We start from the raw sequence: 25,507 nt of genomic DNA on the forward strand, positions 1-25,507 counted from the left end.
TGCACTCTGCATTCCAGCCTGGGTGACAGAGTAAGACTCCATGGAAGGAAGGAAGGAAGGAAGGGAGGGAGGGAGGGAGGGAGGGAGGGAGGGAAGGAAGGAAGGAAGGAAGGAAGGAAGGAAGGAAGGAAAGAAAGAAGGAACGAAAGAAAGAAAAGAAAGGAGAAGGGGGAGGGAAGGGAGGCAAAAAAAGAAATTCCATATCTTGAGGCCAGGTGCTCACACCTGTAGTCCCAGCACTTTGGGAGGCTGAGGCGGGTGGATCACCTGAGGTCAGGAGTTCGAGAGCAGCCTGACCAACATGGAGAAACCCCATCTCTACTAAAAATACAAAAAATTAGCCAGGTGGTTGGTAGGTGCCTGTAATCCCAGCTACTCAGGAGGCTGAGGGAGAAGAATTGCTTGAACCTGGGAGGCGAAGGTTGCAGTGAGCCGAGACCATGCCACTCCGCTCAGCCTGGGCAACAAGAGTGAAACCCTGTCTCAAAAAAATAAATAAATAAATAAAGAAACTCCACATCATGAGATGTCGTTGAATAAGGTGACCTCTAAGATACCATCCAACTCTAAGATGTCTTGATTGGAAAGCTTGGAGAGAGTTTAAGGAAAAGCCACTGAAATTATTAAGAAGTTGAGAAATAAGACCCAAAAGGAAAGGTTATAGTTACTGGGATTTTTTTTTAATCCTAAAAACAAAAATTAAGTAAAAGAGGGGGCAGATAGCTGCAACAGCCCTCGAGCCTTTAAAAGGCTGTCACACTAAGATTGGTCACCAGCTGTTCTCCATCTCTACTGAGGCCAGGACCAGAGGAAGCAAGCTTCAACTGCAGTGTTTTGGATTTTGATATAAGGAAAAATCTCCTGAAAGCACACATTGTTAAACACTGAAAAGGGTCCTCAGGGGAGATTTGGGAATCTTTCTCTGGAGCTATTTGAAAACAGAATAGATTTTCATCTGTCTGACCTGCTTCACCATAGCCCTGTCCACACACAGGACAGAATGGGTGACTTCAGTGTTCTTGGCAGCACCATGTGGTCTTAAGAGCCTATGCACAAAGAGACTTGAGAAGGCTTAGTTCATTGTGATAATTAAATTGGACTTGAGCCTTCTAGTTGGCCATAGATGAGATTATCTATTTTTTAATGGTGTTATTATCTGCCTAAATTATTTGTTGAATCTATAATTTGTTTCCTTGAGTAGATGAACCTTAAATATCTAATAAAATTTTCAGAAATTGATTGCTTGGGAGAAAAGAAGGGGGGATTTTTTTTCCTTGAACATAATTAATTCTTAACTTTTGAACTCTTTTGAAATGGCTTTTTTTTGATGAGCCTTTCCCTTGCCTAACAGAGCTGTCAGTCAGAGCGATGTCTTTGTCTTCTCTCTGCCTTGAGCAGTTACCTCCCTGCCAGCCAGCCATGAAATCTACAGGCTCCCGTATTGGGATGTCAGAAAGACATGCAAATCAGAGCCTGGTTCCCCCCGCTTAGCTGCCGTTTTCTGACTTCAGCTGCTATTAATATGTGAGAGATACCAAACATACAATGAGTGCTGCAAGCACCCACTGCACCTCACCTGGCATTGCCGGGTATCATTAAGTGGGAGCAGCACTGGGAAGATGTAGGTATTTGCAGGTCTTTGGTATTGCCTCTCCTTTTCAGAGTTCTTCCTCACTGCTGGGGCACTGACTGCCTTGAATTTCTGGCCTGTCTCACCTATTTTCTGCCTCCCTACACACACAGACACTTCATTCAGGCTCACCCTAAAGTCAGGGCATCTGCCATGCTTGTACCTCATGAAAACAAGCTTGTCCTGTTTGCCCTCTGCCAGAGCACATTCTAGGGAAAATGCGTCAGGTGAAGGCATAATTGTGTTTTTCGAGATTTCAGAGGCCATGTGCAGCCAACTGGGGAGGACATATTTCGGCTCAGCAGACCTTTCAAGCACCCCTCAAATTGCAACTGCCTGACTTAATCTAAAGTCAGCCACGCTGCTTCCTGAGAAGCCCACAGCCACACGGGCCGCTTCTCTCTCAGCCCCTCAAGACCCTGGGGGCCGTCAAGGTTCAGTCCACGCTCCTGCATTTTTCCAGTTTATGTTAGTAAACGTTATACAAAATACATGGGTCAGTACTTTATGAATCTTTCCCTTGTGCTGGCATTCACGATGGGGAAATCTTACCTACTTTTGGAAATCGTGTTTTCATAATTTATGTTAAAATTAAGAAAATGGTTTAGGTAGGATTTTGTGTTCCCCTTTAAAGAAAAAAATGATGAGACCTACAAATAAATATAAGATGTTCTCTTTCGTTTTATTCGACCTCCAAGTGGGTTGGTTTCAAGTCCCAAACTTCTCATTTGGAAGCTGACAGATCATGTGAAGAGCAGTTTTAAAGAGAATATTCTAGAAAGTCATGGCTTTTGTTGACACCAAATCATTTCAGAAATTCTCATTTCTGTTTCCTTCTCTGTGCAACTGGGTTAATTATATTTCTTTGCAGAGCACATTGAAAATGTATGTTAAAAACTGTTGGGTGCATTAAGTATTGTTCATTATTCTGCTTCTCAGTTCCTTTTCTTTAATGAGAAAATGGGGTGGGGGTGTTTAACAGTTCAACACTCTATCTATCTCCTGCTAGGAATAATTGTTTGATTTTTTTTAATTGTTCGTAGCACTTCCTGAATTTGATTAATTTCTTTGTATTCCATTTCTGTCTTTTCAAGACAGCAATTTCTTTTTTTTTTATGTTTTCTTTTATTTTTTTATTGTATATGCCTGTTGTTTATTGTTTTGTTTTGTTTTGTTTTGTTTATTATACTTTAAGTTCTAGGGTACATGTGCATAACGTGCAGGTTTGTTACATATGTATACTTGTGCCATGTTGGTGTGCTGCTCCCATCAACTCATCAGAACCCATCAGGTCATCATTTATATCATGTATAACTCCCCAATGCAATTCCTCCCCCCTCCCCCCTCCCCATGATAGGCCCCAATGTGTGATGTTCCCCTTCCCGAGTCCAAGTTTCCTCATTGTTCAGTTCCCACCTATAAGTGAGAACATGTGGTGTTTGGTTTTCTGTTCTTGTGATAGTTTGCTAAGAATGATGGTTTCCAGCTGCATCCATGTCCCTACAAAGGACGCAAACTCATCCTTTTTTATGGCTGCATAGTATTCCATGGTGTATATGTGCCACATTTTCTTAATCCAGTCTGTCACAGATGGACATTTGGGTTGATTCCAAGTCTTTGCTATTGTGAATAGTGCTGCAATAAACATACGTGTGCATGTGTCTTTGTAGTAGAATAATTTATAATCCTTTGGGTATATACCCAGTAGTGGGATGGCTGGGTCATATGGTACATCTAGTTCTAGATCCTTGAGGAATTGCCATACTGTTTTCCATAATGGTTGAACTAGTTTACAATCCCACCAACAGTGTAAAAGTGTTCCTATTTCTCCACATCCTCTCCAATACCTGTTGTTTCCTGATTTTTTAATGATTGCCATTCTAAATGGTGTGAGATGGTATCTCATTGTGGTTTTGATTTGCATTTCTATGATGGCAAGTGATGATGAGCATTTTTTCATGTGTCTGTTGGCTGTATGGATGTCTTCTTTTGAGAAATGTCTGTTCATATCCTTTGCCCACTTTTTGATGGGGTTGTTTGTTTTTTTCTCGTATATTTGTTTGAGTTCTTTGTAGATTCTGGATATTAGCCCTTTGTCAGATGAGTAGGTTGCAAAAATTTTCTCTCATTCTGTAGGTTGCCTGTTCACTCTGATGGTAGTTTCTTTTGCTGTGCAGAAGCTCTTTAGTTTAATTAGATCCCATTTATCAATTTTGGCTTTTGCTGCCGTTGCTTTTGGTGTTTTAGACATGAAGTCCTTGCCCATGCCTGTGTCCTGAATGGTACTACCTAGATTTTCTTCTAGGGTTTTTATGGTATTAGGTCTAACATTTAAGTCTCTAATCCATCTTGAATTAATCTTGGTATAAGGAGTAAGGAAAGGATCCAGTTTCAGCTTTCTACTTATGGCTAGCCAATTTTCCCAGCACCATTTATTAAATAGGGAATCCTTTCCCCATTTCTTGTTTCTCTCAGGTTTGTCAAAGATCAGATGACTGTAGATGTGTGGTATTATTTCCGAGGACTTTGTTCTGTTCCATTGGTCTATATCTCTGTTTTGGTACCAGTACTGTGCTGTTTTGGTTACTGTAGCCTTGTAGTATAGTTTGAAGTCAGGTAGCGTGACGCCTCCAGCTTTGTCCTTTTGACTTAGGATTGTCTTGGCAATGCGGGCTCTTTTTTGGTTCCATATGAACTTTAAAGCCGTTTTTTCCAATTCTGTGAAGAAACTCATTGGTAGCTTGATGGGGATGGCATTGAATCTATAAATAACCTTGGGCAGTATGGCCATTTTCACAATATTGATTCTTCCTATCCATGAGCATGGTATGTTCTTCCATTTGTTTGTGTCCTCTTTGATTTCACTGAGCAGTGGTTCGTAGTTCTCCTTGAAGAGGTCCTTTACATCCCTTGTAAGTTGGATTCCTAGGTATTTTATTCTCTTTGAAGCAATTGTGAATGGAAGTTCATTCATGATTTGGCTCTCTGCTTGTCTGTCACTGGTGTATAAGAATGCTTGTGATTTTTGCACGTTAATTTTGTATCCTGAGACTTTGCTGAAGTTGCTTATCAGCTTAAGGAGATTTTGGGCTGAGACGATGGGGTTTTCTAAATATACAATCATGTCATCTGCAAACAGGGACACTTTGACTTCTTCTTTTCCTAACTGGATACCCTTGATTTCTTTCTCTTGCCTGATTGCCCTAGCCAGAACTTCCAACACTATGTTGAATAGGAGTGGTGAGAGAGGGCATCCCTGTCTTGTGCCAGTTTTCAAAGGGAATTTTTCCAGTTTTTGCCCATTCAGTATGATATTAGCTGTGGGTTTGTCATAAATAGCTCTTATTATTTTGAGGTACGTTCCATCAGTACCGAATTTATTGAGTGTTTTTAGCATGAAGGGCTGTTGAATTTTGTCAAAAGCCTTTTCTGCATCTATTGACATAATCATGTGGTTCTTGACTTTGGTTCTGTTTATATGCTGGATTATGTTTATTGATTTGCGAATGTTGAACCAGCCTTGCATCCCAGGGATGAAGCCCACTTGATCATGGTGGATAAGCTTTTTGATGTACTGCTGAATCCGGTTTGCCAGTATTTTATAGAGAATTTTTGCATCGATGTTCATCAGGGATATTGGTCTAAAATTCTCTTTTTTTGTTGTGTCTCTGCCAGGCTTTGGTATCAGGATGATGTTGGCCTCATAAAATGAGTTAGGGAGGATTCCCTCTTTTTCAATTGATTAGAATAGTTTCAGAAGGAATGGTACCAGCTCCTCCTTGTACCTCTGGTAGAATTCAGCTGTGAATCCATCTGGTCCTGGACTTTTTTTGGTGGGTAGGCTATTAATTGTTGCCTCAATTTCAGAGCCTACTATTGGTCTATTCAGGGATTCAACTTCTTCCTGGTTTAGTCTTGGGAGAGTGTAAGTGTCCAGGAAATTATCCATTTCTTCTAGATTTTCTAGTTGATTTGCGTAGAGGTGTTTATAGTATTCTCTGAAGGTAGTTTGTATTTCTGTGGGGTAGGTGGTGATATCCCCTTTATCATTTTTTATTGCGTCTATTTGATTCCTCTCTCTTTTCTTCTTTATTAGTCTTGCTAGCGGTCTGTCAATTTTGTTGATCTTTTCAAAAAACCAACTCCTGGATTCATTGATTTTTTGGAGGGTTTTTTGTGTCTCTATCTCCTTCAGTTCTGCTCTGATCTTAGTTATTTCTTGCCTTCTGCTGGCTTTTGAATGTGTTTGCTCTTGCCTCTCTAGTTCTTTTAATTGTGATGTTAGAGTGTCAATTTTAGATCTTTCCTGCTTTCTCTTGTGGGCATTTAGTGCTATAAATTTACCTCTACACACTGCTTTAAATGTGTCCCAGAGATTCTGGTATGTTGTATCTTTGTTCTCATTGGTTTCAAAGAACATCTTTATTTCTGCCTTCATTTCGTTATGTACCCAGTGGTCATTCAGGAGCAGGTTGTTCAGTTTCCATGTAATTAAGCGGTTTTGATTGAGTTTCTTAGTCCTGAGTTCTAGTTTGATTGCACTGTGGTCTGAGAGACAGTTTGTTATAATTTCTGTTCTTTTACATTTGCTGAGGAGTGCTTTACTTCCAATTATGTGGTCAATTTTGGAATAAGTGTGATGTGGTGCTGAGAAGAATGTATATTCTGTTGATTTGTGGTGGAGAGTTCTGTAGATGTCTATTAGGTCCGCTTGGTGCAGAGATGAGTTCAATTCCTGGATATCCTTGTTAACTTTCTGTCTCGTTGATCTGTCTAATGTTGACAGTCTCCCATTATTTTTGTATGGGAGTCTAAGTCCCTTTGTAAGTCTCTAAGGACTTGCTTTATGAATCTGGGTGCTCCTGTATTGGGTGTATATATATTTAGGAGAGTTAGCTCTTCCTGTTGAATTGATCCCTTTACCATTATGTAATGGCCTTCTTTGTCTCTTTTGATCTTTGATGGTTTAAAGTCTGTTTTATCAGAGACTAGGATTGCAACCCCTGCTTTTTTTTGTTCTCCATTTGCTTGGTAGATCTTCCTCCATCCCTTTATTTTGAGCCTATGTATGTCTCTGCGTGTGAGATGGGTCTCCTGAATACAGCAGACTGATGGGTCTTGACTCTTGATCCAGTTTGCCAGTCTGTGTCTTTTAATTGGAGCATTTAGTCCATTAACATTTAAGGTTAATATTGTTATGTGTGAACTTGATCCTGCCATTATGATATTAACTGGTTATTTTGCTCATTAGTTGATGCAGTTTCTTCCTAGCCTCAATGGTCTTTACATTTTGGCATGTTTTTGCAATGGCTGGTACCGGTTGTTCCTTTCCATGTTTAGGGCTTCCTTCAGGGTCTCTTGTAAGGCGGGCCTGGTGGTGACAAAATCTCTAAGCATTTGCTTATCTGTAAAGGATTTTATTTCTCCTTCACTTATGAAACTTAGTTTGGCTGGATATGAAATTCTCGGTTTAAAATTCTTTTCTTTAAGAACGTTGAATATTGGCCCCCACTCTCTTGTGGCTTGTAGAGTTTCTGCTGAGAGATCTGCTGTTAGTCTGATGGGCTTCCCTTTGTGGGTAACCCGACCTTTCTCTCTGGCTGCCCTTAAGATTTTTTCCTTCATTTCAACTTTGGTGAATCTGGCAATTATGTGTCTTGGAGTTGCTCTTCTGGAGGAGTATCTTTGTGGCGTTCTCTGTATTTCCTGAATTTGAATGTTGGCCTGCCCTACTAGGTTGGGGAAGTTCTCCTGGATGATATCCTGAAGAGTGTTTTCCAACTTGGTTCCATTTTCCCCCTCACTTTCAGGCACCCCAATCAGACGTAGATTTGGTCTTTTTACATAATCCCATACTTCTTGCAGGCTTTGTTCATTTCTTTTTCTTCTTTTTTCTTTTGGTTTCTCTTCTGGCTTCATTTCATTCATTTGATCCTCAATCGCTGATACTCTTTCTTCCAGTTGATCGAGTCGGTTACTGAAGCTTGTGCATTTGTCACGTATTTCTCGTGTCATGGTTTTCATCTCTGTCATTTCGTTTATGACCTTCTCTGCATTAATTAGTCTAGCTGTCAATTCTTCCACTCTTTTTTCAAGATTTTTAGTTTCTTTGCGCTGGGTACGTAATTCCTCCTTTAGCTCTGAGAAGTTTGATGGACTGAAGCCTTCTTCTCTCATCTCGTCAAAGTCATTCTCTGACCAGCTTCAATCCGTTGCTGGCGATGGGTTGCGCTCCTTTGCAGGGGGAGATGCGCTCTTATTTTTTGAATTTCCAGCTTTTCTGCCCTGCTTTTTCCCCATCTTTGTGGTTTTATCTGTCTCTGGTCTTTGATGATGGTGACGTACTGATGGGGTTTTGGTATAGGTGTCCTTCCTGTTTGATAGTTTTCCTTCTGACAGTCAGGACCCTCAGCTATGGGTCTGTTGGAGATTGCTTGAGGTCCACTCCAGACCCTGTTTGCCTGGGTATCAGCAGCAGAGGTTGCAGAAGATAGAATATTGCTGAACAGCAAGTGTACCTGTCTGATTCTTCCTTTGGAAGCTTCCTCTCAGGGGTGTACTCCACCCTGTGAGGTGTGGGGTGTCAGACTGCCCCTAGTGGGGGATGTCTCCCAGTTAGGCTACTCAGGGGTGAGGGACCCACTTGAGCAGGCAGTCTGTCCGTTCTTAGATCTCAACCTCCGTGTTGGGAGATCCACTGCTCTCTTCAAAGCTGTCAGACAGAGTCGTTCGCGTCTGCACAGGCCTCTGCTGCTTCCCCTGTTGTGCCCTGTCCCCAGAGGTGGAGTCTACAGAGACAGGCAGGTTTCCTTGAGCTGCTGTGAGCTCCACCCAGTTCGAGCTTCCCAGTGGCTTTGTTTACCTACTTAAGCCTCAGCAATGGCGGGCGCCCCTCCCCCAGCCTCGCTGATGCCTTGCGGATAGATCGCGGCAGACTGCTGTGTTAGCAATGAGGGAGGCTCCGTGGGCGTGGGACCCTCCCGGCCACGTGTGGGATATATTCTCCTGGTGTGCCAATTGGCTTAAAGCGCAGTATTGGGGTGGGAGTTACCCGATTTTCCAGGTGTTGTGTGTCTCAGTTCCCCTGGCTAGGAAAAGGGATTCCCTTCCCCCTTGCGCTTCCCAGGTGAGGCAATGCCTCGCCCTGCTTCAGCTCTCGCTGGTCGGGCTGCAGCAGCTGACCAGCACCGATTGTCCGGCACTCCCTAGTGAGATGACCCCAGTACCTCAGTTGATAATGCAGAAATCACCGGTCTTCTGTGTCGCTCGCGCTGGGAGTTGGAGACTGGAGCTGTTCCTATTCGGCCATCTTGCTCTGCCCCGACAGCAATTTCTTTGACTGAAAATATAGCAAGGCATGATACTCATTCGCATATAAAAAGTCTACCAAACCTCTTTTTATGTTGAAACTTGTTGTTTTTTGGAAAATGTTCTTCAAGGTCCAGCATTTGACACCCAAACCATCCAATCCGCTCCATCACAAAGCACTAACAAGTTCTCTGCAATCCTCACAGCTGCATCCCTAATGCCAGAGTAGCAGTTGAAGTCAATTCAGGTGGTGCCTGCACAGATCTTAGAAGTTCAGAGAGTCTGAACAAAAGACAATGGCAACATTTCCATTATAGTGAGGGCTGAAGCACCTCTCAGGCTGAGATTGTAATGAACTCACCAGATGTACCAAGCCATTTAAAACAGCGAACTTCCCTGCACTGCTTGAGCGGTACTTGCTCTTACGAGACAGTAGGTCTGTCTGTCAGCTGCAGTCAGCACTCTGTGGTTTTTCTTTAGGTTGCTTTAAAAAGCCAGCCCTATGGGGCACCTAGCAGCATCATGCTGTGTGTGCACGTGCGCGTGTGTGTGCGCGCGCGCGCGTGTGTGATGCATCATGCTGTGTGTGTGTGCATGTGTGTGTGAACTTCTGATCCAAGATGTAGTCCCCCTTTGTCCAAAGAAGACTTTAAAGAAAGTTAAACTCAGTATATGACAGGACTTCAACAAAAGTTAAAACGGAACAGTGATGAGTAAAATGAGTAGGAGGAAGTATTTATTACTCGATGTATAGGATGAGCATAAATTTAGTTCTGAGTTTCCTGGCAGTAAAGCAAACCAGTGTTAGGTTATGTAATTATTGTTACATGATAAAAGAAAGCAACAAATTTATCTGGAAAGACAAACATTTTCCCAGCAGAAAATTCCAGGCTGAACTTATTTCCCAAGATCTTCTATGAGAGCCACTTAAATAACTGCTCGGTGTCTTCAGCTGACATAGAAGTACTCTTCACATGGATGTTTTAAATACTCGCCAGAGGAAGACAAAAAATGGAATATTTAGAGAAGAATGTTCTGAAGGAGCAAATATGGTCCCAGTGAGTCTGTTTTACTACTTTTACAACAAGCCAACAGCTGGCCTCCAAGAAAGGGGTGTGAATGTGTCCATTGGGTTGTAACATCCTTTGGACCTGCTGGTTTATAGCCGGCTCGTTGTTGCGTTCTCTAACTTACTGAAGCAACCTTCTGGTTGCTGATTAAGGAAGGATGCTAATCTGGAGGAGGAAGGCTTGGCATTCTGTTTTGAAATTGAGGAGCCCAGTCTCCAGAAGGAGGTTCAATCCACCTCTACGCAGAGTCGGGCTTTGAGGGCTTTCAAGAAGGGCCAGTTTTTCTTAGAAAAGTCTACCCACAGTTTTAGATGGATATTGGGATCCCAGAGCATGGAAGAAACTTTGAATTTTGAATCAAATATTTGTAATAGAAAGTTTGCATTAAATGCCAGGAGGGACCAGGCAGGAAATAAGTGAGCTGGGCAGCCTGGAACACAGGACTTCTTTTGTGTCAATGCTGGGCTGGTGAAGTGAAGAGCACGTGGTCAGGCTGAAGTGCTCACCACCACTCAGCCCTGGCTGATGCTGCCACATGTGAACAGAGGCCCAGTATTGCCCGATCCTCCAGTTTTTCAGGAGAGGCTGGAAATCTTGATTTTACGTAACATCTGATCAATTAGAAAGATGGGCTGAAAAAAATTCCATTTTTTGCACTTTTGCAGGCCAAACCAAACACATCTATTATCTAATTTCAGCTTAAGGGTTTTGAGTTTGCAGCCTCTAAGTCAAGGCCTTACTGTCCGACTGTCTTTACCATAAAGTGGCCTCAGATTGGCCCAATAGAATTTCAGGGTTTTAGCAGAACTGAATCTTGATTTTAAAAAACGGTTAAAAATGCTTTCCCAATGCGCTGATTAAACTGACCTAGTAAGTGGGAATGACCACTTTTTCTGATTTAATTGGTTAAAGACTTTTTTCCTGCTTAAGTGATTCTCATTCCAGAATAGTTGATGTTAAGCTGGTTTCTTGCAATAATTATTCAGCAAGTGCACTCCATTTCTTAAATTAGTACATTTATGGGCCAGCATCATGAGTAATCACATCTATTTAATCAAATGCCACAGTCTGAAGTCTGTGTTTATAGGCAACCTGGTATGCTACATAATGCTGATTCTGAAATGTGTGATTAAGGCATAGTTTTGGAGAAGTGTTCATTTAATGGTGTACTCAAGTGATTGAGTTATATGACTGGTTATATGTGTCTGGTCATCTGTAAGCAAGCAGGAGTAACAAAAATATTAAAAGTATTGAATTGTTATATGCCATGCATTGTGCAGAACACTATGTATTACCTCATTTAACCTTTACAAAGCTCTTTACAAAGCTCTCGATATTATCATTATCATCATCATCGTTCCTACTTTACAAACATGGGTACTCTGAGATGTTAAGTGCCTTCCATAACAGGCCTTAGGTTCCACAGTTAGTACGTAGTGGAGCTCATATGCATACCCAGGAAGTCTGGCTCACATCGGTGCTCTCTCCCTACCCAGAGCCCAGTTCTGTACCAACATAACTTTTTTTTTGAGTGTTAGAAAACAAGTGTTATTTGGGGACACCACAGTCCCTTGAAAGTCTAATGACAAAAAAGGACAGAATGCAAAGGCAGCAAGGAATGTGCTTGTGTCTCTACCCCTGTTTTCCCTCTTCTTCCTCATCTTAGGCATTCAGATATATAGTATGAAAAAATCTTCTGAAATGTACAGTACCTATCGGCCGAATCACATAACAAGCCTGATGCTCCCACTGAGACTCAGGGCTCACAATTCTTTATCAAAAATGACAACTGGAAGCAAACCCGTCCTGAATTTTCTTAGTTTAGGGGCACATATTTCCTATTCCTTTCTAGACAAAGGGAGGAGACCAACCTGCAGCTTGTAAGCCGGACTGAATATTGGTTAATGTAGCAGAGGTATGGTTTTTAATGGTTGAGTGCAGGGAGATTAATACAGTATTATGCTAATTTGCTTAGTATCCAGTGTCTTCTGTAATTATTAATATCATCAGACTTGAGTACTGTTTTTATTAAGAGGGACCTTCTATCAAAGACCTAGTCTAAAATACAACTTCCTTTTTATTATTCATGGTTAAATCAATGATCGCTATTTGGCAGAGGTTCAAAACTATCCCTGTTAACTTGTTTTTAATGGTATTTGATTTATGTGTGTGCCCAAACCTCCCACATGTGTGTGGATGTATATTTACTAATTGCAGCTATATGCATTTAAATACAGTGTTATTGGTAGAAAATGAAGCATAAAGCATGAGCAGTGTATAATTATTAAGGAGATGAAATTATAGCCTTTAACTCCTTCCAGAACAGGGATTTTTATAACACAGCTTTGACTGTTTTATTTCAGATGAGCAAAGTTCCTGGATACTTTTGGTGATCAGTTTCTTACCTTTCTAATTAATTGTAAAATTCTTCCCTGTGGTGAACATAAATGAATTAGCACATTGGTTTGCCTATTAACATATGATTTTTCTTTGGGCTCATGCTGCCCTCCCAAATAGGAGGCAGGTGGACAGCCTCAGAACAAGACTGAAGCCCTTGGAGAGTTCCCTCAATGAGAGAATGTCGGTTGCTTGGCTTACTTTTCTAAGCTGACTTAATAAACAAAGAAGACAACAGCATCTAATACCCGTGACGTAACTTATTCAACATTGAATGCATTTGTGTGTATACTTGTAATTGTCCTGTGGAATGCTTACCATTCATGATATCTGAATTTTATTTTAGACAATCCATGGACACAAGGGACCAATCACTGCAGTGGCTTTTGCTCCTGATGGAAGATACCTTGCCACCTACTCAAACACTGACAGCCACATTTCTTTTTGGCAGGTAAGGGTAGATGTTCCAGGGTCTTAAAGCGTATACTGCGTGATATGGCTTTGGTAGTAAGCCTTCCTGTTGAGCCTACCTGCCGGCCCTCCTTCCTGTCCTCCCTCCCTCCTTGCAGCAAACATCCAGTCTGTATTGATTGCTGATGATGTGCCAGGCACTAGCATGCAGGGTGCTGAGAATACAATTAGCCATCTGGAGAGAGGGGCATCTGCTCTCACGGAGCTTGCAGTCTGAAGTAGACATACATAAATAAGCAAGCAGTTATGGTCCCAGGGGAGCCTGAGAATAAGGTTGTGGGAAGGCTTTTCAGAGGAAGTGACACCTAAGCTGAGGCTTGAGTGATGTGGAAGAAGGGCTGGGTGTTCAGGGTTGGTCAGGAAGTGTGAGTGGTTAAGAAGGGGACACAGGTGCATGAGTTGCCGTGAGCAAGGGCTGGCATGTTTGAGGGCCTGGCCCGAGAGGAATCAGGCAGGAGAAGCCTCACTGGCTGCACCTATTCATTTACACAAGGTCCCTGGGTCTGTGACTCTATCTAACAGGGCGTAGGGCAGAGGATAATAAGGTGTTTACCTAGTGTTCACCTCATGTCCCTTTTATACTTATCTCATTTTTCTTTGCATTCTGAACTTCCCACATAATACTCATAATTCTCAAACTGTTCAAAACATTTCTTAAGATCTCAAATAGTCTTTGGTAAGCAGTTCATGAGAATGCCCATGTTTAATTCTGAATAAAATGAACACTAATTTTGAGAAACTAATTTTGGCAATAGAATGTGTTTTCTCCTCACTGCTTAATTGCTATCCCACCTTCTTTTTAATTGCCTTACTCTTTTAGTCCCGAAAATTACCAAGAAATTAAACATTACCTAAACACCCCCAACAAAGTTAATTTAAAATTTTGTTGTTTTCTTTATTTTCTTAGGATGCCAGTATGTTTTATGAGATTCAATTTATTGCTTTGAAAACTAAAACAAAACAAAATAAAAGTTTAAACAAGGCTTCAGCATAAAATCAATAGGTAATAAAATGTAAAATGGATACAATAAATTACTTAATTAACAACATGCTATTAAAGCATGACAACTTCAAAATCCGTCACAGACTTCTTCTACTTTTATCTAATTTAGTTTTCCAGTTTATTTTCTCATTAGCCTTTCTTCCAAAATATGTCTCCAACATCTTAATTCGCTCATATTAAACTCTCTTTATCAGAGATCTCACCCAGCCCTCATTTCCCAGTGAATAACCACAGCACTGGTGTTTTCCTCTCCTGAAATTCCACAGTGATTCCGTTAGGTGTCCAGAAACTGGGCTTTTGCAGCAGTGCTTCTTTAAGGAGTTTACCTACTGATTTTTTTTCCCCTCCCTACTGATGTCTAACTCAGTGGCCTCTATTACGTCAGCTGTACCTTGATACAAATTTTCTTTCATTTCCTGTTCTCTTGGGATCTTGGAGGAATATTTATATAAAGCTCCACTTATTCCACATTTACTGGGTGTCTGAGAGATAGGTACTGGCATGTGCATTAGAGACACAGAGATCAGTAAGTCATGGGTCCATGCTTGCCAGAAACCTGTGTTCTGTCCAGGGTTTCTTCTTTGGAATAAACAAACAAAACACCTCTTTTTTCCAACTTTCTTTCTGCTAAGAAAACATAATTTGTTATATAAGAAATACCTCACATATTAGCCAGATTTGAAACTTTTTCCAGTATTTTAAATACTTTTTCCAGGAGTATTTTAAATGGAATTTTCTAAATGGTAAATTATCTTTTTCCCCTTCGATCTTCAAGGTTTTATTTGGATATGTTCATCCCTTCATTGAATATTTTTCTATTTATATCAAAATTACTGCCCAGGTCACTGATGGGATTATGGGAAACATCCTTTTCACTTAGAGATCAAGCTCGTGTATTGGATGGCATCCTTTTCCGTTTCACTTACAGATCAAGCTCATTTATTAGATGGCTTCCTTTTCAGATAACATCTTTTCGTCTTCCAGTTCCTCTCTGAAGCCTCCTGCTGTTGACTCTGGGCTTTGCCAAGCACACTCACATCTGTGTGCCTGGACACGTGGCTTTGCACACAGTGGGGCTGCAGCACATGTCCTTAGTCCAGAAGCTCACCTACTACTCCAAGGGCTGCTTCCTGTTAAACTCTGCACATGCCAGAGCCGAAGCAGCCCAGGCAACACCCAGGTCATTCTTGCCTCTAAAACCAGTGTCAGAATTTAAAATACAGCCCATTTCTTGATGTTTATGTTATACCAAACTCAGACATGAAATTTTAATGGAAAACACAAAAGCAAGTCCTTTCAGCTTCTCGGGAAAATGCAGTGAAATCTCTTCCAGAAGTAGAAGTGTAGTTGTCTTATTTGAATTAAAAAGAGTTCAAAAAACAGTATTAGATCTACTGCTGCTCTCCCCAAATGGACTTTGCTGATTTATTTAGATGCATGTTTCGTTGTAATGATGTAGGAGAATACTTTTATATTATTCCAGTAAGTGTACTGTAATATATTTTGAAAACTTAATGAAGTCTTATTAATACAGAACCTTACTAAAGCTATCAGCTATTAAAATCTTTGCTGAGAAATGAGTGTTAATGAGAAATATTGGTTGGATAATTACTCAAGTGAGACTTAGTAAGGTCTGTGTCCTGCATTACTTACATTGGGAATAGCATTAAAACATTTCGTGTTGTGATGAATTATATCTGTGTTTCTGTGTGTTGAGAAAATAATCTTCACAGAACCAGTTTTGTGAAGCATTTATTTTTGACGGGAATAAAAAAGCCAAAGTTACATTTGAGTGAATTTACATTCTCATCTGTCAAATGATGTAATTTGGCAGTCATTCAAGCCCTTTGATTTTCTAACCCCACCTGATTTGAATATTTCACTTCTCTGTATCCATTGGTATTTGAGCAAGAGGAGGAGTTTGGTAATGAAATACAGTCACAATTCTCTCACCCAAATCTTACCACCACTGCCCAGCAAATATCCTGTTTCAGAAATGCTGATAATAAGTTAGGTAGATACTAGTTTCATTTATTTTAATTTACTCCATTGTATAGTAGAATACTGTTCAGCCATTGAAAAGGAATAATGTAAATCTGTAGTCATTAACAAGAGAAGATTGCCATCAACATTTTGTTGAACAGAAAAGCAAATTCTGAAACTACATGTTGATATAAGCTTGTTCATATAAAATTTATTAAATCTGCTTATCTTCATCTTTATGTACCTGTGGAGGTCTGGAAGGTTGTTTACCAACATTTTAACAGGGACTGTCTTTGGGAAAAGATATTTCAGGAGTTTTTTGCTTTCCTTTTTGTACTTTTCTTTATTATTTGAATTTTCCATAATGAGTATTTACTATCTTTGCAATCAGGAAAAAGTGAATGTTACCAAATCTCATAATTCCACATAGTTTGCATTCATTCAAGGCTCAAGATGTCCTTACCTGAGCATCATTTGTCGCTGTCGCTGGTCAAGAAAACATTAATATTGAATAACAAAATTGTTAGTTGTTTCAGAGAGAGTCATTTGCCTGAGTTTATTGGAAAAACTAATACCCTTCCTATAATACTTCAGATTCATGCCAAATTTGAAGAGGTCATAGGAAAAGGATGATCTTGAGCAATCAATTTTAGTGAACATGGGGGTCTTTACTGTTCCACATGTATGCAACTATAACAGTTATGTTCCGTATAGAATTTCACGTATCCCTATTCTCAGGCAGGAAGGCTATTTGATCCGACCAAAGGCATTTATCAAAGTAGGGATGGCTCAGGTTATAAGAGGAACCCAGTTGTAATGGCCTTTTCTAAAATCTTTACATCTAGAGTATTCCCATGAGATATTCTCTCCCTTTTCATGTTTAGCTCTCAACCCATTTTTTGTTCATGGCTAAATTTGAAGAGAGGAATTAAAAATAAGGAAGTGTCTGAGCATTATATGCCCCTTGCCTTTTGAGTTACCAGCAGAAGTCAAGCTTCGTACATATATTCATAGAAAATCCATAAAGAATGAAAAATACCTTGTAGTTATTTATCAACTGAGAAATTAAATTTTTTTCTAAAACGCACTATGCCTGTTGAGGCCAGTTAATGTTAACCAGCAATCTTCTGGGTCATTTGGATCTATCAAGTCAAGCTCACCATCATTATTTATATTTTAACTATTTGGGAACATCCAAGAAAGCAATAAGGCATTGATTTTTATCTTTTGTGAAGTTTTTGGGAAAAGGAGAGAAGGAAGCAAAGAAACAGGCTTCTGAAAGGGTGACAGTAAGGAACTGCCTGGCTGGAAACAGGAACCAAACTTTAACAGAAAGAGTTAACAATAACCATACATTTGGTTTTAAAATGTGACCTCGTACACTAGTGATTTTTTTTCACCTCTGTGTTGTGTTTGGCACTATTATTAATGCAGGAAAATCAGTAACATTAGTCATCTTAAAAGGGTTATTACTCAAGATGATTTAAATTGTGAAAATGTCAGTGGAGCCTGCACACACTCTGCTAGAGATGCCATGATTTACGCCCTCTGACACCATCCTGCTGCTGAGAAGGGCTAGAAAAAGGAATGGCTTGTGTTTTGCAGTGATCCACATGCAGGGGATGATGTCAGTGATAACACGTCTTAAATGTCCTAGGATTTGCCAGAGTTTCATGGATCCACCATTGGTAGATGTTGGATCATAATCTGCATGCTTCATGCAAATTTCTAGAAATCTTACACATTGAGATGGAGGTTATACTGGAGAGAAGCATTGGAAATGAAAATTAGTACAAAGAAAAAGTATTATTTCTGAGACTTCTTTCCAGATTTTCAGTATTCTTTCCATGTGATATTATAATAGCACACATGCTGTGAATATATTTTAAGTAATACTTAGAATCCAAAGAAATCTTCAGACTCAGTTGCTTAGGAAACAGTTCACGTAGACAACTACCATCAATATTTAGTACTTCAACCTGAATGCATAGTTGTTCATGATTCATAATTTCCATGTTATTTTTCATTTATGTGAATGAATTAAGAAAAGCTAAAATTTAAATCCTGAAAAACTGCCAAAAAGCAGAAATCATCAATTGATAAAAAGGTATTGTCAATAAAATATTAAGAGCGGACTCTCCTTAGTATAATAGCAAAACAGTAAAGCACAGACATAGTGTTGAGATGAAATTGATTCTGGTTCTGCACTTTATAATAAGCAAGAGCTTCCCAGAAAGCGAATTTTTAAAAAGCAAGTAAGGAGTGAAGGTATTAGTAGGTGGGAAATGGGGGTGGAAGGGAATCTTGAGCTTTATTTGATCCAGTGAACTGTCACTCTGTCTACTGCTTAACCTTGCTTCCTTTTCTTGAACTAATTACAAATCCCAAAACTTGTCTTCGCTGACTCATCCATCAGGGAATGCAGTTAGCATTGTGGTAAAGAACATGAAAGTCTTCAGTTTTAAATATCCACAATGTCCAAACGCCTGTGTTGTTTAAATGAACCATTTTATTAAGAGTTATAATTTAGCTCTCTTCCTAAAGATCCATGGACTCTCCTGTTGTCAGGTTCTACCCCCATGAAATTCCTCTAGAGTTCTGCATTTACTGTAGCAGCATCAGAACAGTTCCAAGCACACCGAAAGGAACTTTTGAGAGGTTAAGAACAAGCTCAGGTGAAGGAGAATAACCATGATGGAGGAGAAAGTGGCCAGAAGAGATCGACCCAATCTCTGTGATAGGGAAAGGGAGAGGGCTGTTCAGGTGACACATGTGCTCTCCTGTCCCTCCAGATGAACACGTCACTGCTGGGAAGCATCGGCATGCTGAACTCGGCACCTCAGCTGCGCTGCATTAAAACCTACCAGGTGCCGCCTGTGCAGCCCGCGTCCCCCGGCTCCCACAACTCCCTCAAGCTGGCCCGGCTCATCTGGACTTCCAACCGCAACGTCATCCTCATGGCCCATGATGGGAAGGAGCACCGCTTCATGGTCTAATGCTGCTGCCTGCCGCCGTGACTGCGTTTTTGTTCTCTAAATTCTCCAAGCCGATGTTGCTCTGTCCTTCCTCCCACCAGATTGTTCCCAGGGGCCTGCCCACCCCAGTGCCGTCCAGGGGTGCGGCCAGGTCTTGTCACTTGTGCATGCTTCTCAGGGGCAGACCCCGCTAGTGCCATCTGTCGATTCAGAGGCACGCACATACGCTCCGCAGGATGTGGCCATCCTGTCACCAGGTAGTTTTTTCCTGCCAGAGATGGGAGCCGAAAGCCAGCGGTTCTTGGGAACGCTCTTGTTGCTTGGTGCACCAGAAGCACAAAAATCAATAAACACTGTGATTGCACTCCCAGCCCAGATCAGCATTTTAGTCATCTCAACCCCACCTCTGAAGTGCTGCTTGAATCTGGCCGTTCTGACCCTGGGTGTTGAGGTCATGTGGTGTAGTCCTCATGATTGAAATGATTGCCCTTTGAATTTCCTAAAATATTGTTTACCAAAAAGATTCTGTGTTTACATGTTCTTTTCTTCTGGTGAGTGCTAGGAAATTACTCAATCCAATTTCCTAGGGTTTAGCTACCACCTTCTTTATCAACAGCTAACCAGTTTGAGATTCATGAGAAATTATATACACACACAAAAATATTTTTCTTGTAGAAAATAGTTTTCCAGACACTTAGCCTTCCGAAGTGCTCATCTCTTGCTTAAATGATAGTGTATTTAGTAATTTAAAATAAAAATAATCACTCCTTATGATCTAGTTAATGTAATTATCCAGTCACTGTAACTAATCTCTTGAAGGGACTTTTGTGATAAAGAGCCAAGTTCGGAAGCATAGCGTGTACCGGAAATGAAGACTCCCCTACCCACTGCTACAGATCCTGTTGAAGAAAGAGCTTACCCCTTTCCCCCGGAAACCTCACAATCCTGTAGTTCCCATATGTGTGGCAAATGTCAGTTATGAAATTATTATAATTCAGCCTTCAAACTACTACTGATCAACTAAAGGAAAGCTAATAAGGTATTTCTTTTAAACAAGTATTCTGGAAAAGTAATAACTATGGCACAAATGTTCAGGAGTGTATATAACAATGTGTGGGCTCTCAGTTAATTTATTTGAGCAGACATTGCAATGAGGGTATTCATTATGCTTCTAAGTAAGCTTTAACTATATCACTTTCTTCTTACATCAGATTGTCTGGTTCTAGCTCATAATAATGAAATAATAGAATAATATTTTGTATGAACTGTTTCTAACAAACCTTGATCTGTATATATTTGTGGGGGGTTGTTTGGTTGCCTAATTGTTGATTGGTCGGTTCGTTGGGCAAAATCATTTATTAAATGCAAAAATAGAAAATTACTTGTTAAATTCAGAGAAAATATGTGAAGTTTACAAAGGAACCAAAATGATAATGAAAGAATTTAGTCTTAAAAGTTTAGGTTGTAAGAGTTTATCTAATATACAAAAATGTAGGATCAAGGTCTAGGAACAAACATAGGTTATTTCACTGAAACAGATTTTTAAAGAACATATTAAGAAATTAAGACCACTAGAACATCTCTTTCATATTGATATGATGTTATTCCCATTGATGGCAAATCTATACTGTTCCTTGGTTTTAGAGTTGGGTATTCTTTCAAAAGTGAATTTAGGCACATGCATGTACATTGTATTTATAAAGATTATATATGTAGTTTCCAAGGAAGAAACAAAGACCTATACAGTGTAGACTTTATTTGTTTGGTGAACGTGCTGTTGTGTTTGGTATAGCTAGAGAAATGTAAGGTAAACTAAAAGGCTCACTTTGTTTTCCAGTGGGCCCACAGTCTTCTCTATACCCAACATATGTTTACTTTATGAACTTAAATGGAAATTAATTTATTGTAGACTGCATCTCTATTTGGAATGATGAGGTAAATGTATACCTTAGCATTTTGTTTAACAAAAATGTTCTGTGTATCAAGAAAGAGGTGTGGGAGCGGTAGGCAGCCTGCCGCCAACACACAGATGGCTCCCACCACTACGAAGGTTGAGAGCAAAGCCAGGAGGCCCAGAGGAGCAATAGCCCTGGGCCACGAGTGTGGGTCGGCCTTTCAAGTGTTCTGTATGCACAGACAACCAAGGCCAGTAGAAAGCTATGGCTGCAAAACCCTGGGGTGGATGATGTTTGATGATTAGATGGTCATCTCTAACTACTAAATATCTGCATTCTTGTTAACATAAATCTCTCCTTGGCTATTTTAATAGCCACAGTCCCAAACTTCATCCCAGCTTAGATTTCTCAGCACTGAGGTCAACTCTGCAGTTTCATCCCAGCGTACACCTTTAATGTTTTATTGATTTCATTGGCACTGTATTTGGACCTGTCCTTGTATATGTAGAGACATATGTGGCTTCATTGGTAATTTACAAGCAAAAGATGACATGACGTGACACCTGTATGAAAATGTGATGATTGAACTCCCTGTGTATAGTGAGTGAATTAAAATGTCTGCCTCTCCAGACATTTCTTAATGATTCCACTTAATAGATTCTATGTATGCTGAATGTTCCTGTGTACATATGTGTGTTAAATAAAACAATTGTATTGAAAACTGTTTTTCTCACATTATTACCTTTTCCAGTGTTCACTCATCTTAAATACCCTCAGTGGAAATCCGTATGCTCCCCTCGCCCTGCTGCCTCTAATCATTCATTTCCCTGGAGAGCTGGCTTGGGAAAGGCAACTTATTCCCAGAGGACAGTAGAGCAGAAGTACAGAGAGAAACTCTCCCTCCAGAAACTCAATGGCACCCTCTGTGGTTTGGGCAAGGGAGTTGCATGCCTGTTGCTTTATCTCCACCCTACACGCTCCCAAATGACTGTTAATGGCACCAAATCGTATCTTGTCAGATTGGATGGCATGGGTTGGCTGCCTCTTGGGAGCTAAGCTGAGATCATTAAGTTCACTGCATTTCATACTCAGTTTGGAGTTGAATGTGAATCCCTGAGGTAAAGGGTATAATTGGTTTTCAGAAAAATCAAGAATAATAAAGTAGGTCCTTATTGCTCATAGAGGGCTATGTGTAAGTAGTGAATGTACTTCTTTTCTCTTAATTATTTCAGATAAGAACACAAAAGCTTGAATTGAGTCAATCATCATGTAACAGTATAATTTTCTATAAGAATTTGATGAACATTTCAGGACTGGTCTGAGGCATCTTTGGCCCTATCAAATGCCCACTATGGGCCCCAGGAAATGTTTTAACATCTCAGGACTTAAATGCATTCTTATAGGGAAAATAGGGGCAGTAACAGTTCTGTATGATCAGTGATCACATAAACTGATCAAATGTGGAAAGGGCGTGACATTAATAGGAAGGTAAAGCCAAGCAGTGCTGGGTGAACTTTCACCTTTCACCCCTTCGGCTGACTGACAGAGCTGAGTGTTGAAGAAAATCAATACTTTGGAGCCAGGAGGGAAATATTTCCACCCTCTAACTAGAGAATGTATTTTGACAAGGCCAAGATAATCCAAGCTGCACAGGAGAAAGAGAAAAGAAGACTCATTTTTAAAGCCTGACACTTCAAGGTGTTTTTGTGCAATGGTTTAGAGATCGTCAATACATACAAATACCAAAGGTCAAAAAGAAAAGCCAGAAGAATTTCAAAAATTAGATGTTCAGTTCTTTTTGCTGTTTACACACACACAAAAAAAGGACTACAGAGAGTTTTGTGCTTGTAATTGTCCTTTTAATGAACCAGGTTCACAATTGTGTGAGCATTGAGGTGATCATCCCTCTTTAGTCAAAACTAACATTTTGTAGCAGCAGAACTATGAATATTGAATGCTCAAAAAGCATTCAGACTTCCTGCTTCTGTACACCTTTAGGCTACAAATTGTTTTGTTTTGTTTTGAGTGGTTACATTGTTTTGTGCTAACATCTCAGAATCTGGTTTTGCAATTCTTGTTGATTCTACCATAATGGTATTGTAAATCCTGGATCCTTCTTCACATTCGGTTCAATCCTTTGCATGAGAAAAGAGTTCTTCTACCTAGAACTTAATGTTTTTCTAGTTTCCCAAGTCCCTTTAAGCAAATTACTTATGAAGATATTCTAATTAATGCCTCTCTGAAGGAGAGGTTTATGCACCTCTAGGAAGATGGTAAACAATTCATTCCTACCAGCAAGATTAGAGCCATTCATTCTGTAGACAAATACCTCCATCAAGTGGATATAGATTCTTTGCTTTCCTACTGATACGAAAACTAAGAAGCCAGTGGTGTCTATACCTTCCAGACAAGCTCAGAAGGACAAAGGAATCTTAAGTATCTAAAGTATACCATCAGGCCTGCAGTAAACATGTGCTAATTAAACAGTATTAAAAATACAGTGAAAATATAGCTTCTATTTATATACCTTCTTACTCATTAATAAATCCCATACTATTCTGAGGTGACAGATCAGGCTGGAAATTTTTATTTTGTTTTGTTTCAAAAAGAGAATGCAGCCAGCCAAACCTCCTCAATATTCTGAGATTTCCCAGAGAAGGCCAGGAGCCTAGCACTGCTTGAATTGTAGGGGTATGAAGTAAATATGTGCTGCATTTGTGAAATCCATTGTATTGCACCTGTCAAATGCTTAGAAGAGTGGCACATAGGAAGCACTCAATAGATGTAAGCTAATATTTTTAGGAGACAGGAGTCCTTATTGAGCATGGATAAACAAGATGACCTGTGTTCTTTGGAAAACTGTTGGATTTTTGTTGTATATTTTCATCTCTATGTGGACTCCACAAGTAGATCCGGACATCCTATCCAAAGGAGGGCTCCTGTGGTTCTGTTTGTATTCCCCACCTGCTTTGCCATATTGCTACATGTTACCACCCCGCTTCTCACCAAAATTCATAGACATGAAGAAATGCCAAAATATATGCCAGCAGAGGAAACTGGTTGGTTGTGGCTGAAGTTATCACCAGAACAAGCATTCTAACAGCTGTGTGCTGAGTCCTTCCTTAAAGATTAATTCCCAGCCAAAGAGAACTGTCTCACCCTAGGTCATGCTTCCTTTCCTGGGGGGCAAACACATCCCATGATGGGTCAGGAAAGAGGTTTAAAGACCCAGCCCCGGCCCGGGTGTGGTGACTCACACCTGTAATCCCAGCACTTTGGGAGGCCGAGGCTGGGAGGATCACTTGAGGTCAGGAGTTCAAGACCAGTCTTGAACTGGTTTCACCATGGTGAAACCCCATCTGTACTAAAAATACAAACATTAGCTGGGCGGGGTGGTGGGCACCTGTAATCGCAGCTACTCAGAAGGCTGAGGCAGGAGAATCACTTGAACCCAGGAGATGGAGGTTGCAGCAAGCTGAGATCGTGCCACTGCACTCTAGCCTGGGTGACAGAGTGAGACTCAGCAAGTCGTAAGGAAGGTGAGTCTCCGCCTCAAAAATAAATAAATAAATAAATAAATAGACCCAGGCCCGAGCTCCATTTCAAAACCACTTAGAAAGGCCATCCCAGCTCCAGAACTCCCTTGAACACTGACTGAAGGCATCACTGAACTGCATCCCAGCTCAACCTCTTTCTCTGCCCAGACCTGGGCATTTCCCTACTGATGCTATCCCAAGAACACTGCTCCATAAACTTCCTATGTGCAGACCTCTCTCACACACAGTCTGCATCCCAGAGAACCCACCAGGAGTGGCCCAAGGAAACAGATTCTAAAACGGAGTTTGGGAGCTGAGCCACCCATTGAACCATGGCAAGAAGGACCCATCACTGGGGGTGGGCCCTCATGGACAGCCTCTGGCACCTTGGCTGCACAATTGTTAAAACTTTCCTTGGTGATGCTTCTATGGCATGCTGTTGGAGGGCGATGTGCTGGAGGGTACCGCATGGCAGGAGTTGAAAAATAAGGGAAAGGAACAATTATAAAGACAATGGACTTGGATGACTGTTGTGGAGTGCTCTGGAAAAAGACAATGAAAAGCTGAAGGGTGATTAATCACCCACTAGAGGCTAAATGCGAAAGCCAGAGAGACTGCTTAGCAACAACTAAGGATAGCTTCATCTCCTACAGCCAAACATGAGCAGCCTCAGCCCATGGAGAAGCACAGCTCCAGAGGCTGAATTCACCTCTGAAAATCTGCTGCCCCAGGGTCAGAGCCCTGACAGAGGTGAACGGGGTTCTCTGGGTTGATGCACTTGAACAATCTTGAATCCCCAATTCCAGCAAACCCTCCTCGGGCGTGCCTACATGGCCATTTCCTCCCTGTTCAAAGCCGGCTCCCCTCCTCCTTTGCTTGAAGATAATGCAGAGGCTTCTCCCGTGCAGAAGTACACATACCCCCCACCAGAGTGACTTGGGTTAAGTCATGGTGCAACCTGGCTGCCAAAGCACTGGACCTGCTGGGAGAGGGAAAGAACCATCTGCCATAGGAGCTGTAGCTCCTCACCAACACGTACCCAATGTAGCCACTGAAATGCGACTGGATTTAAAGCAGGTGCTGGGTCAAGGGGAAACAGACTATAAAGTGGATTAAGGGAGAGTTTATCGATAGGGGATTGAACAACCCACAAGGAGCCAGGGAAAAGGCACTGCCCTGATGTTATAAGCTGCTTGGCTTGGAGAAACTGGTGGCTGACACCAAGAAGAAATGTCAGAA

At 40.9% G+C, this 25,507-nt stretch overlaps 1 protein-coding gene across 1 annotated transcript in view; it reads left to right on the forward strand.

The window, feature by feature from the left end:
• WDR7 (WD repeat domain 7) overlaps positions 1–21,453 on the forward strand; it is a 400,989-nt gene extending 379,536 nt beyond the window's left edge. The window contains exons 26-27 of the mRNA XM_030925915.1: positions 12,752–12,856; positions 18,655–21,453. Of these exons, the coding sequence (XP_030781775.1) occupies positions 12,752–12,856; positions 18,655–18,858 (309 nt within the window). The 3' untranslated portion in view covers positions 18,859–21,453. The remainder of the gene's footprint in view (positions 1–12,751; positions 12,857–18,654) is intronic.
• Positions 21,454–25,507: the final 4,054 nt, after the last annotated feature.

Source organism: Rhinopithecus roxellana, chromosome 21 (assembly GCF_007565055.1).
Source record: "Rhinopithecus roxellana isolate Shanxi Qingling chromosome 21, ASM756505v1, whole genome shotgun sequence".
Lineage (NCBI taxonomy): Eukaryota > Metazoa > Chordata > Mammalia > Primates > Cercopithecidae > Rhinopithecus > Rhinopithecus roxellana.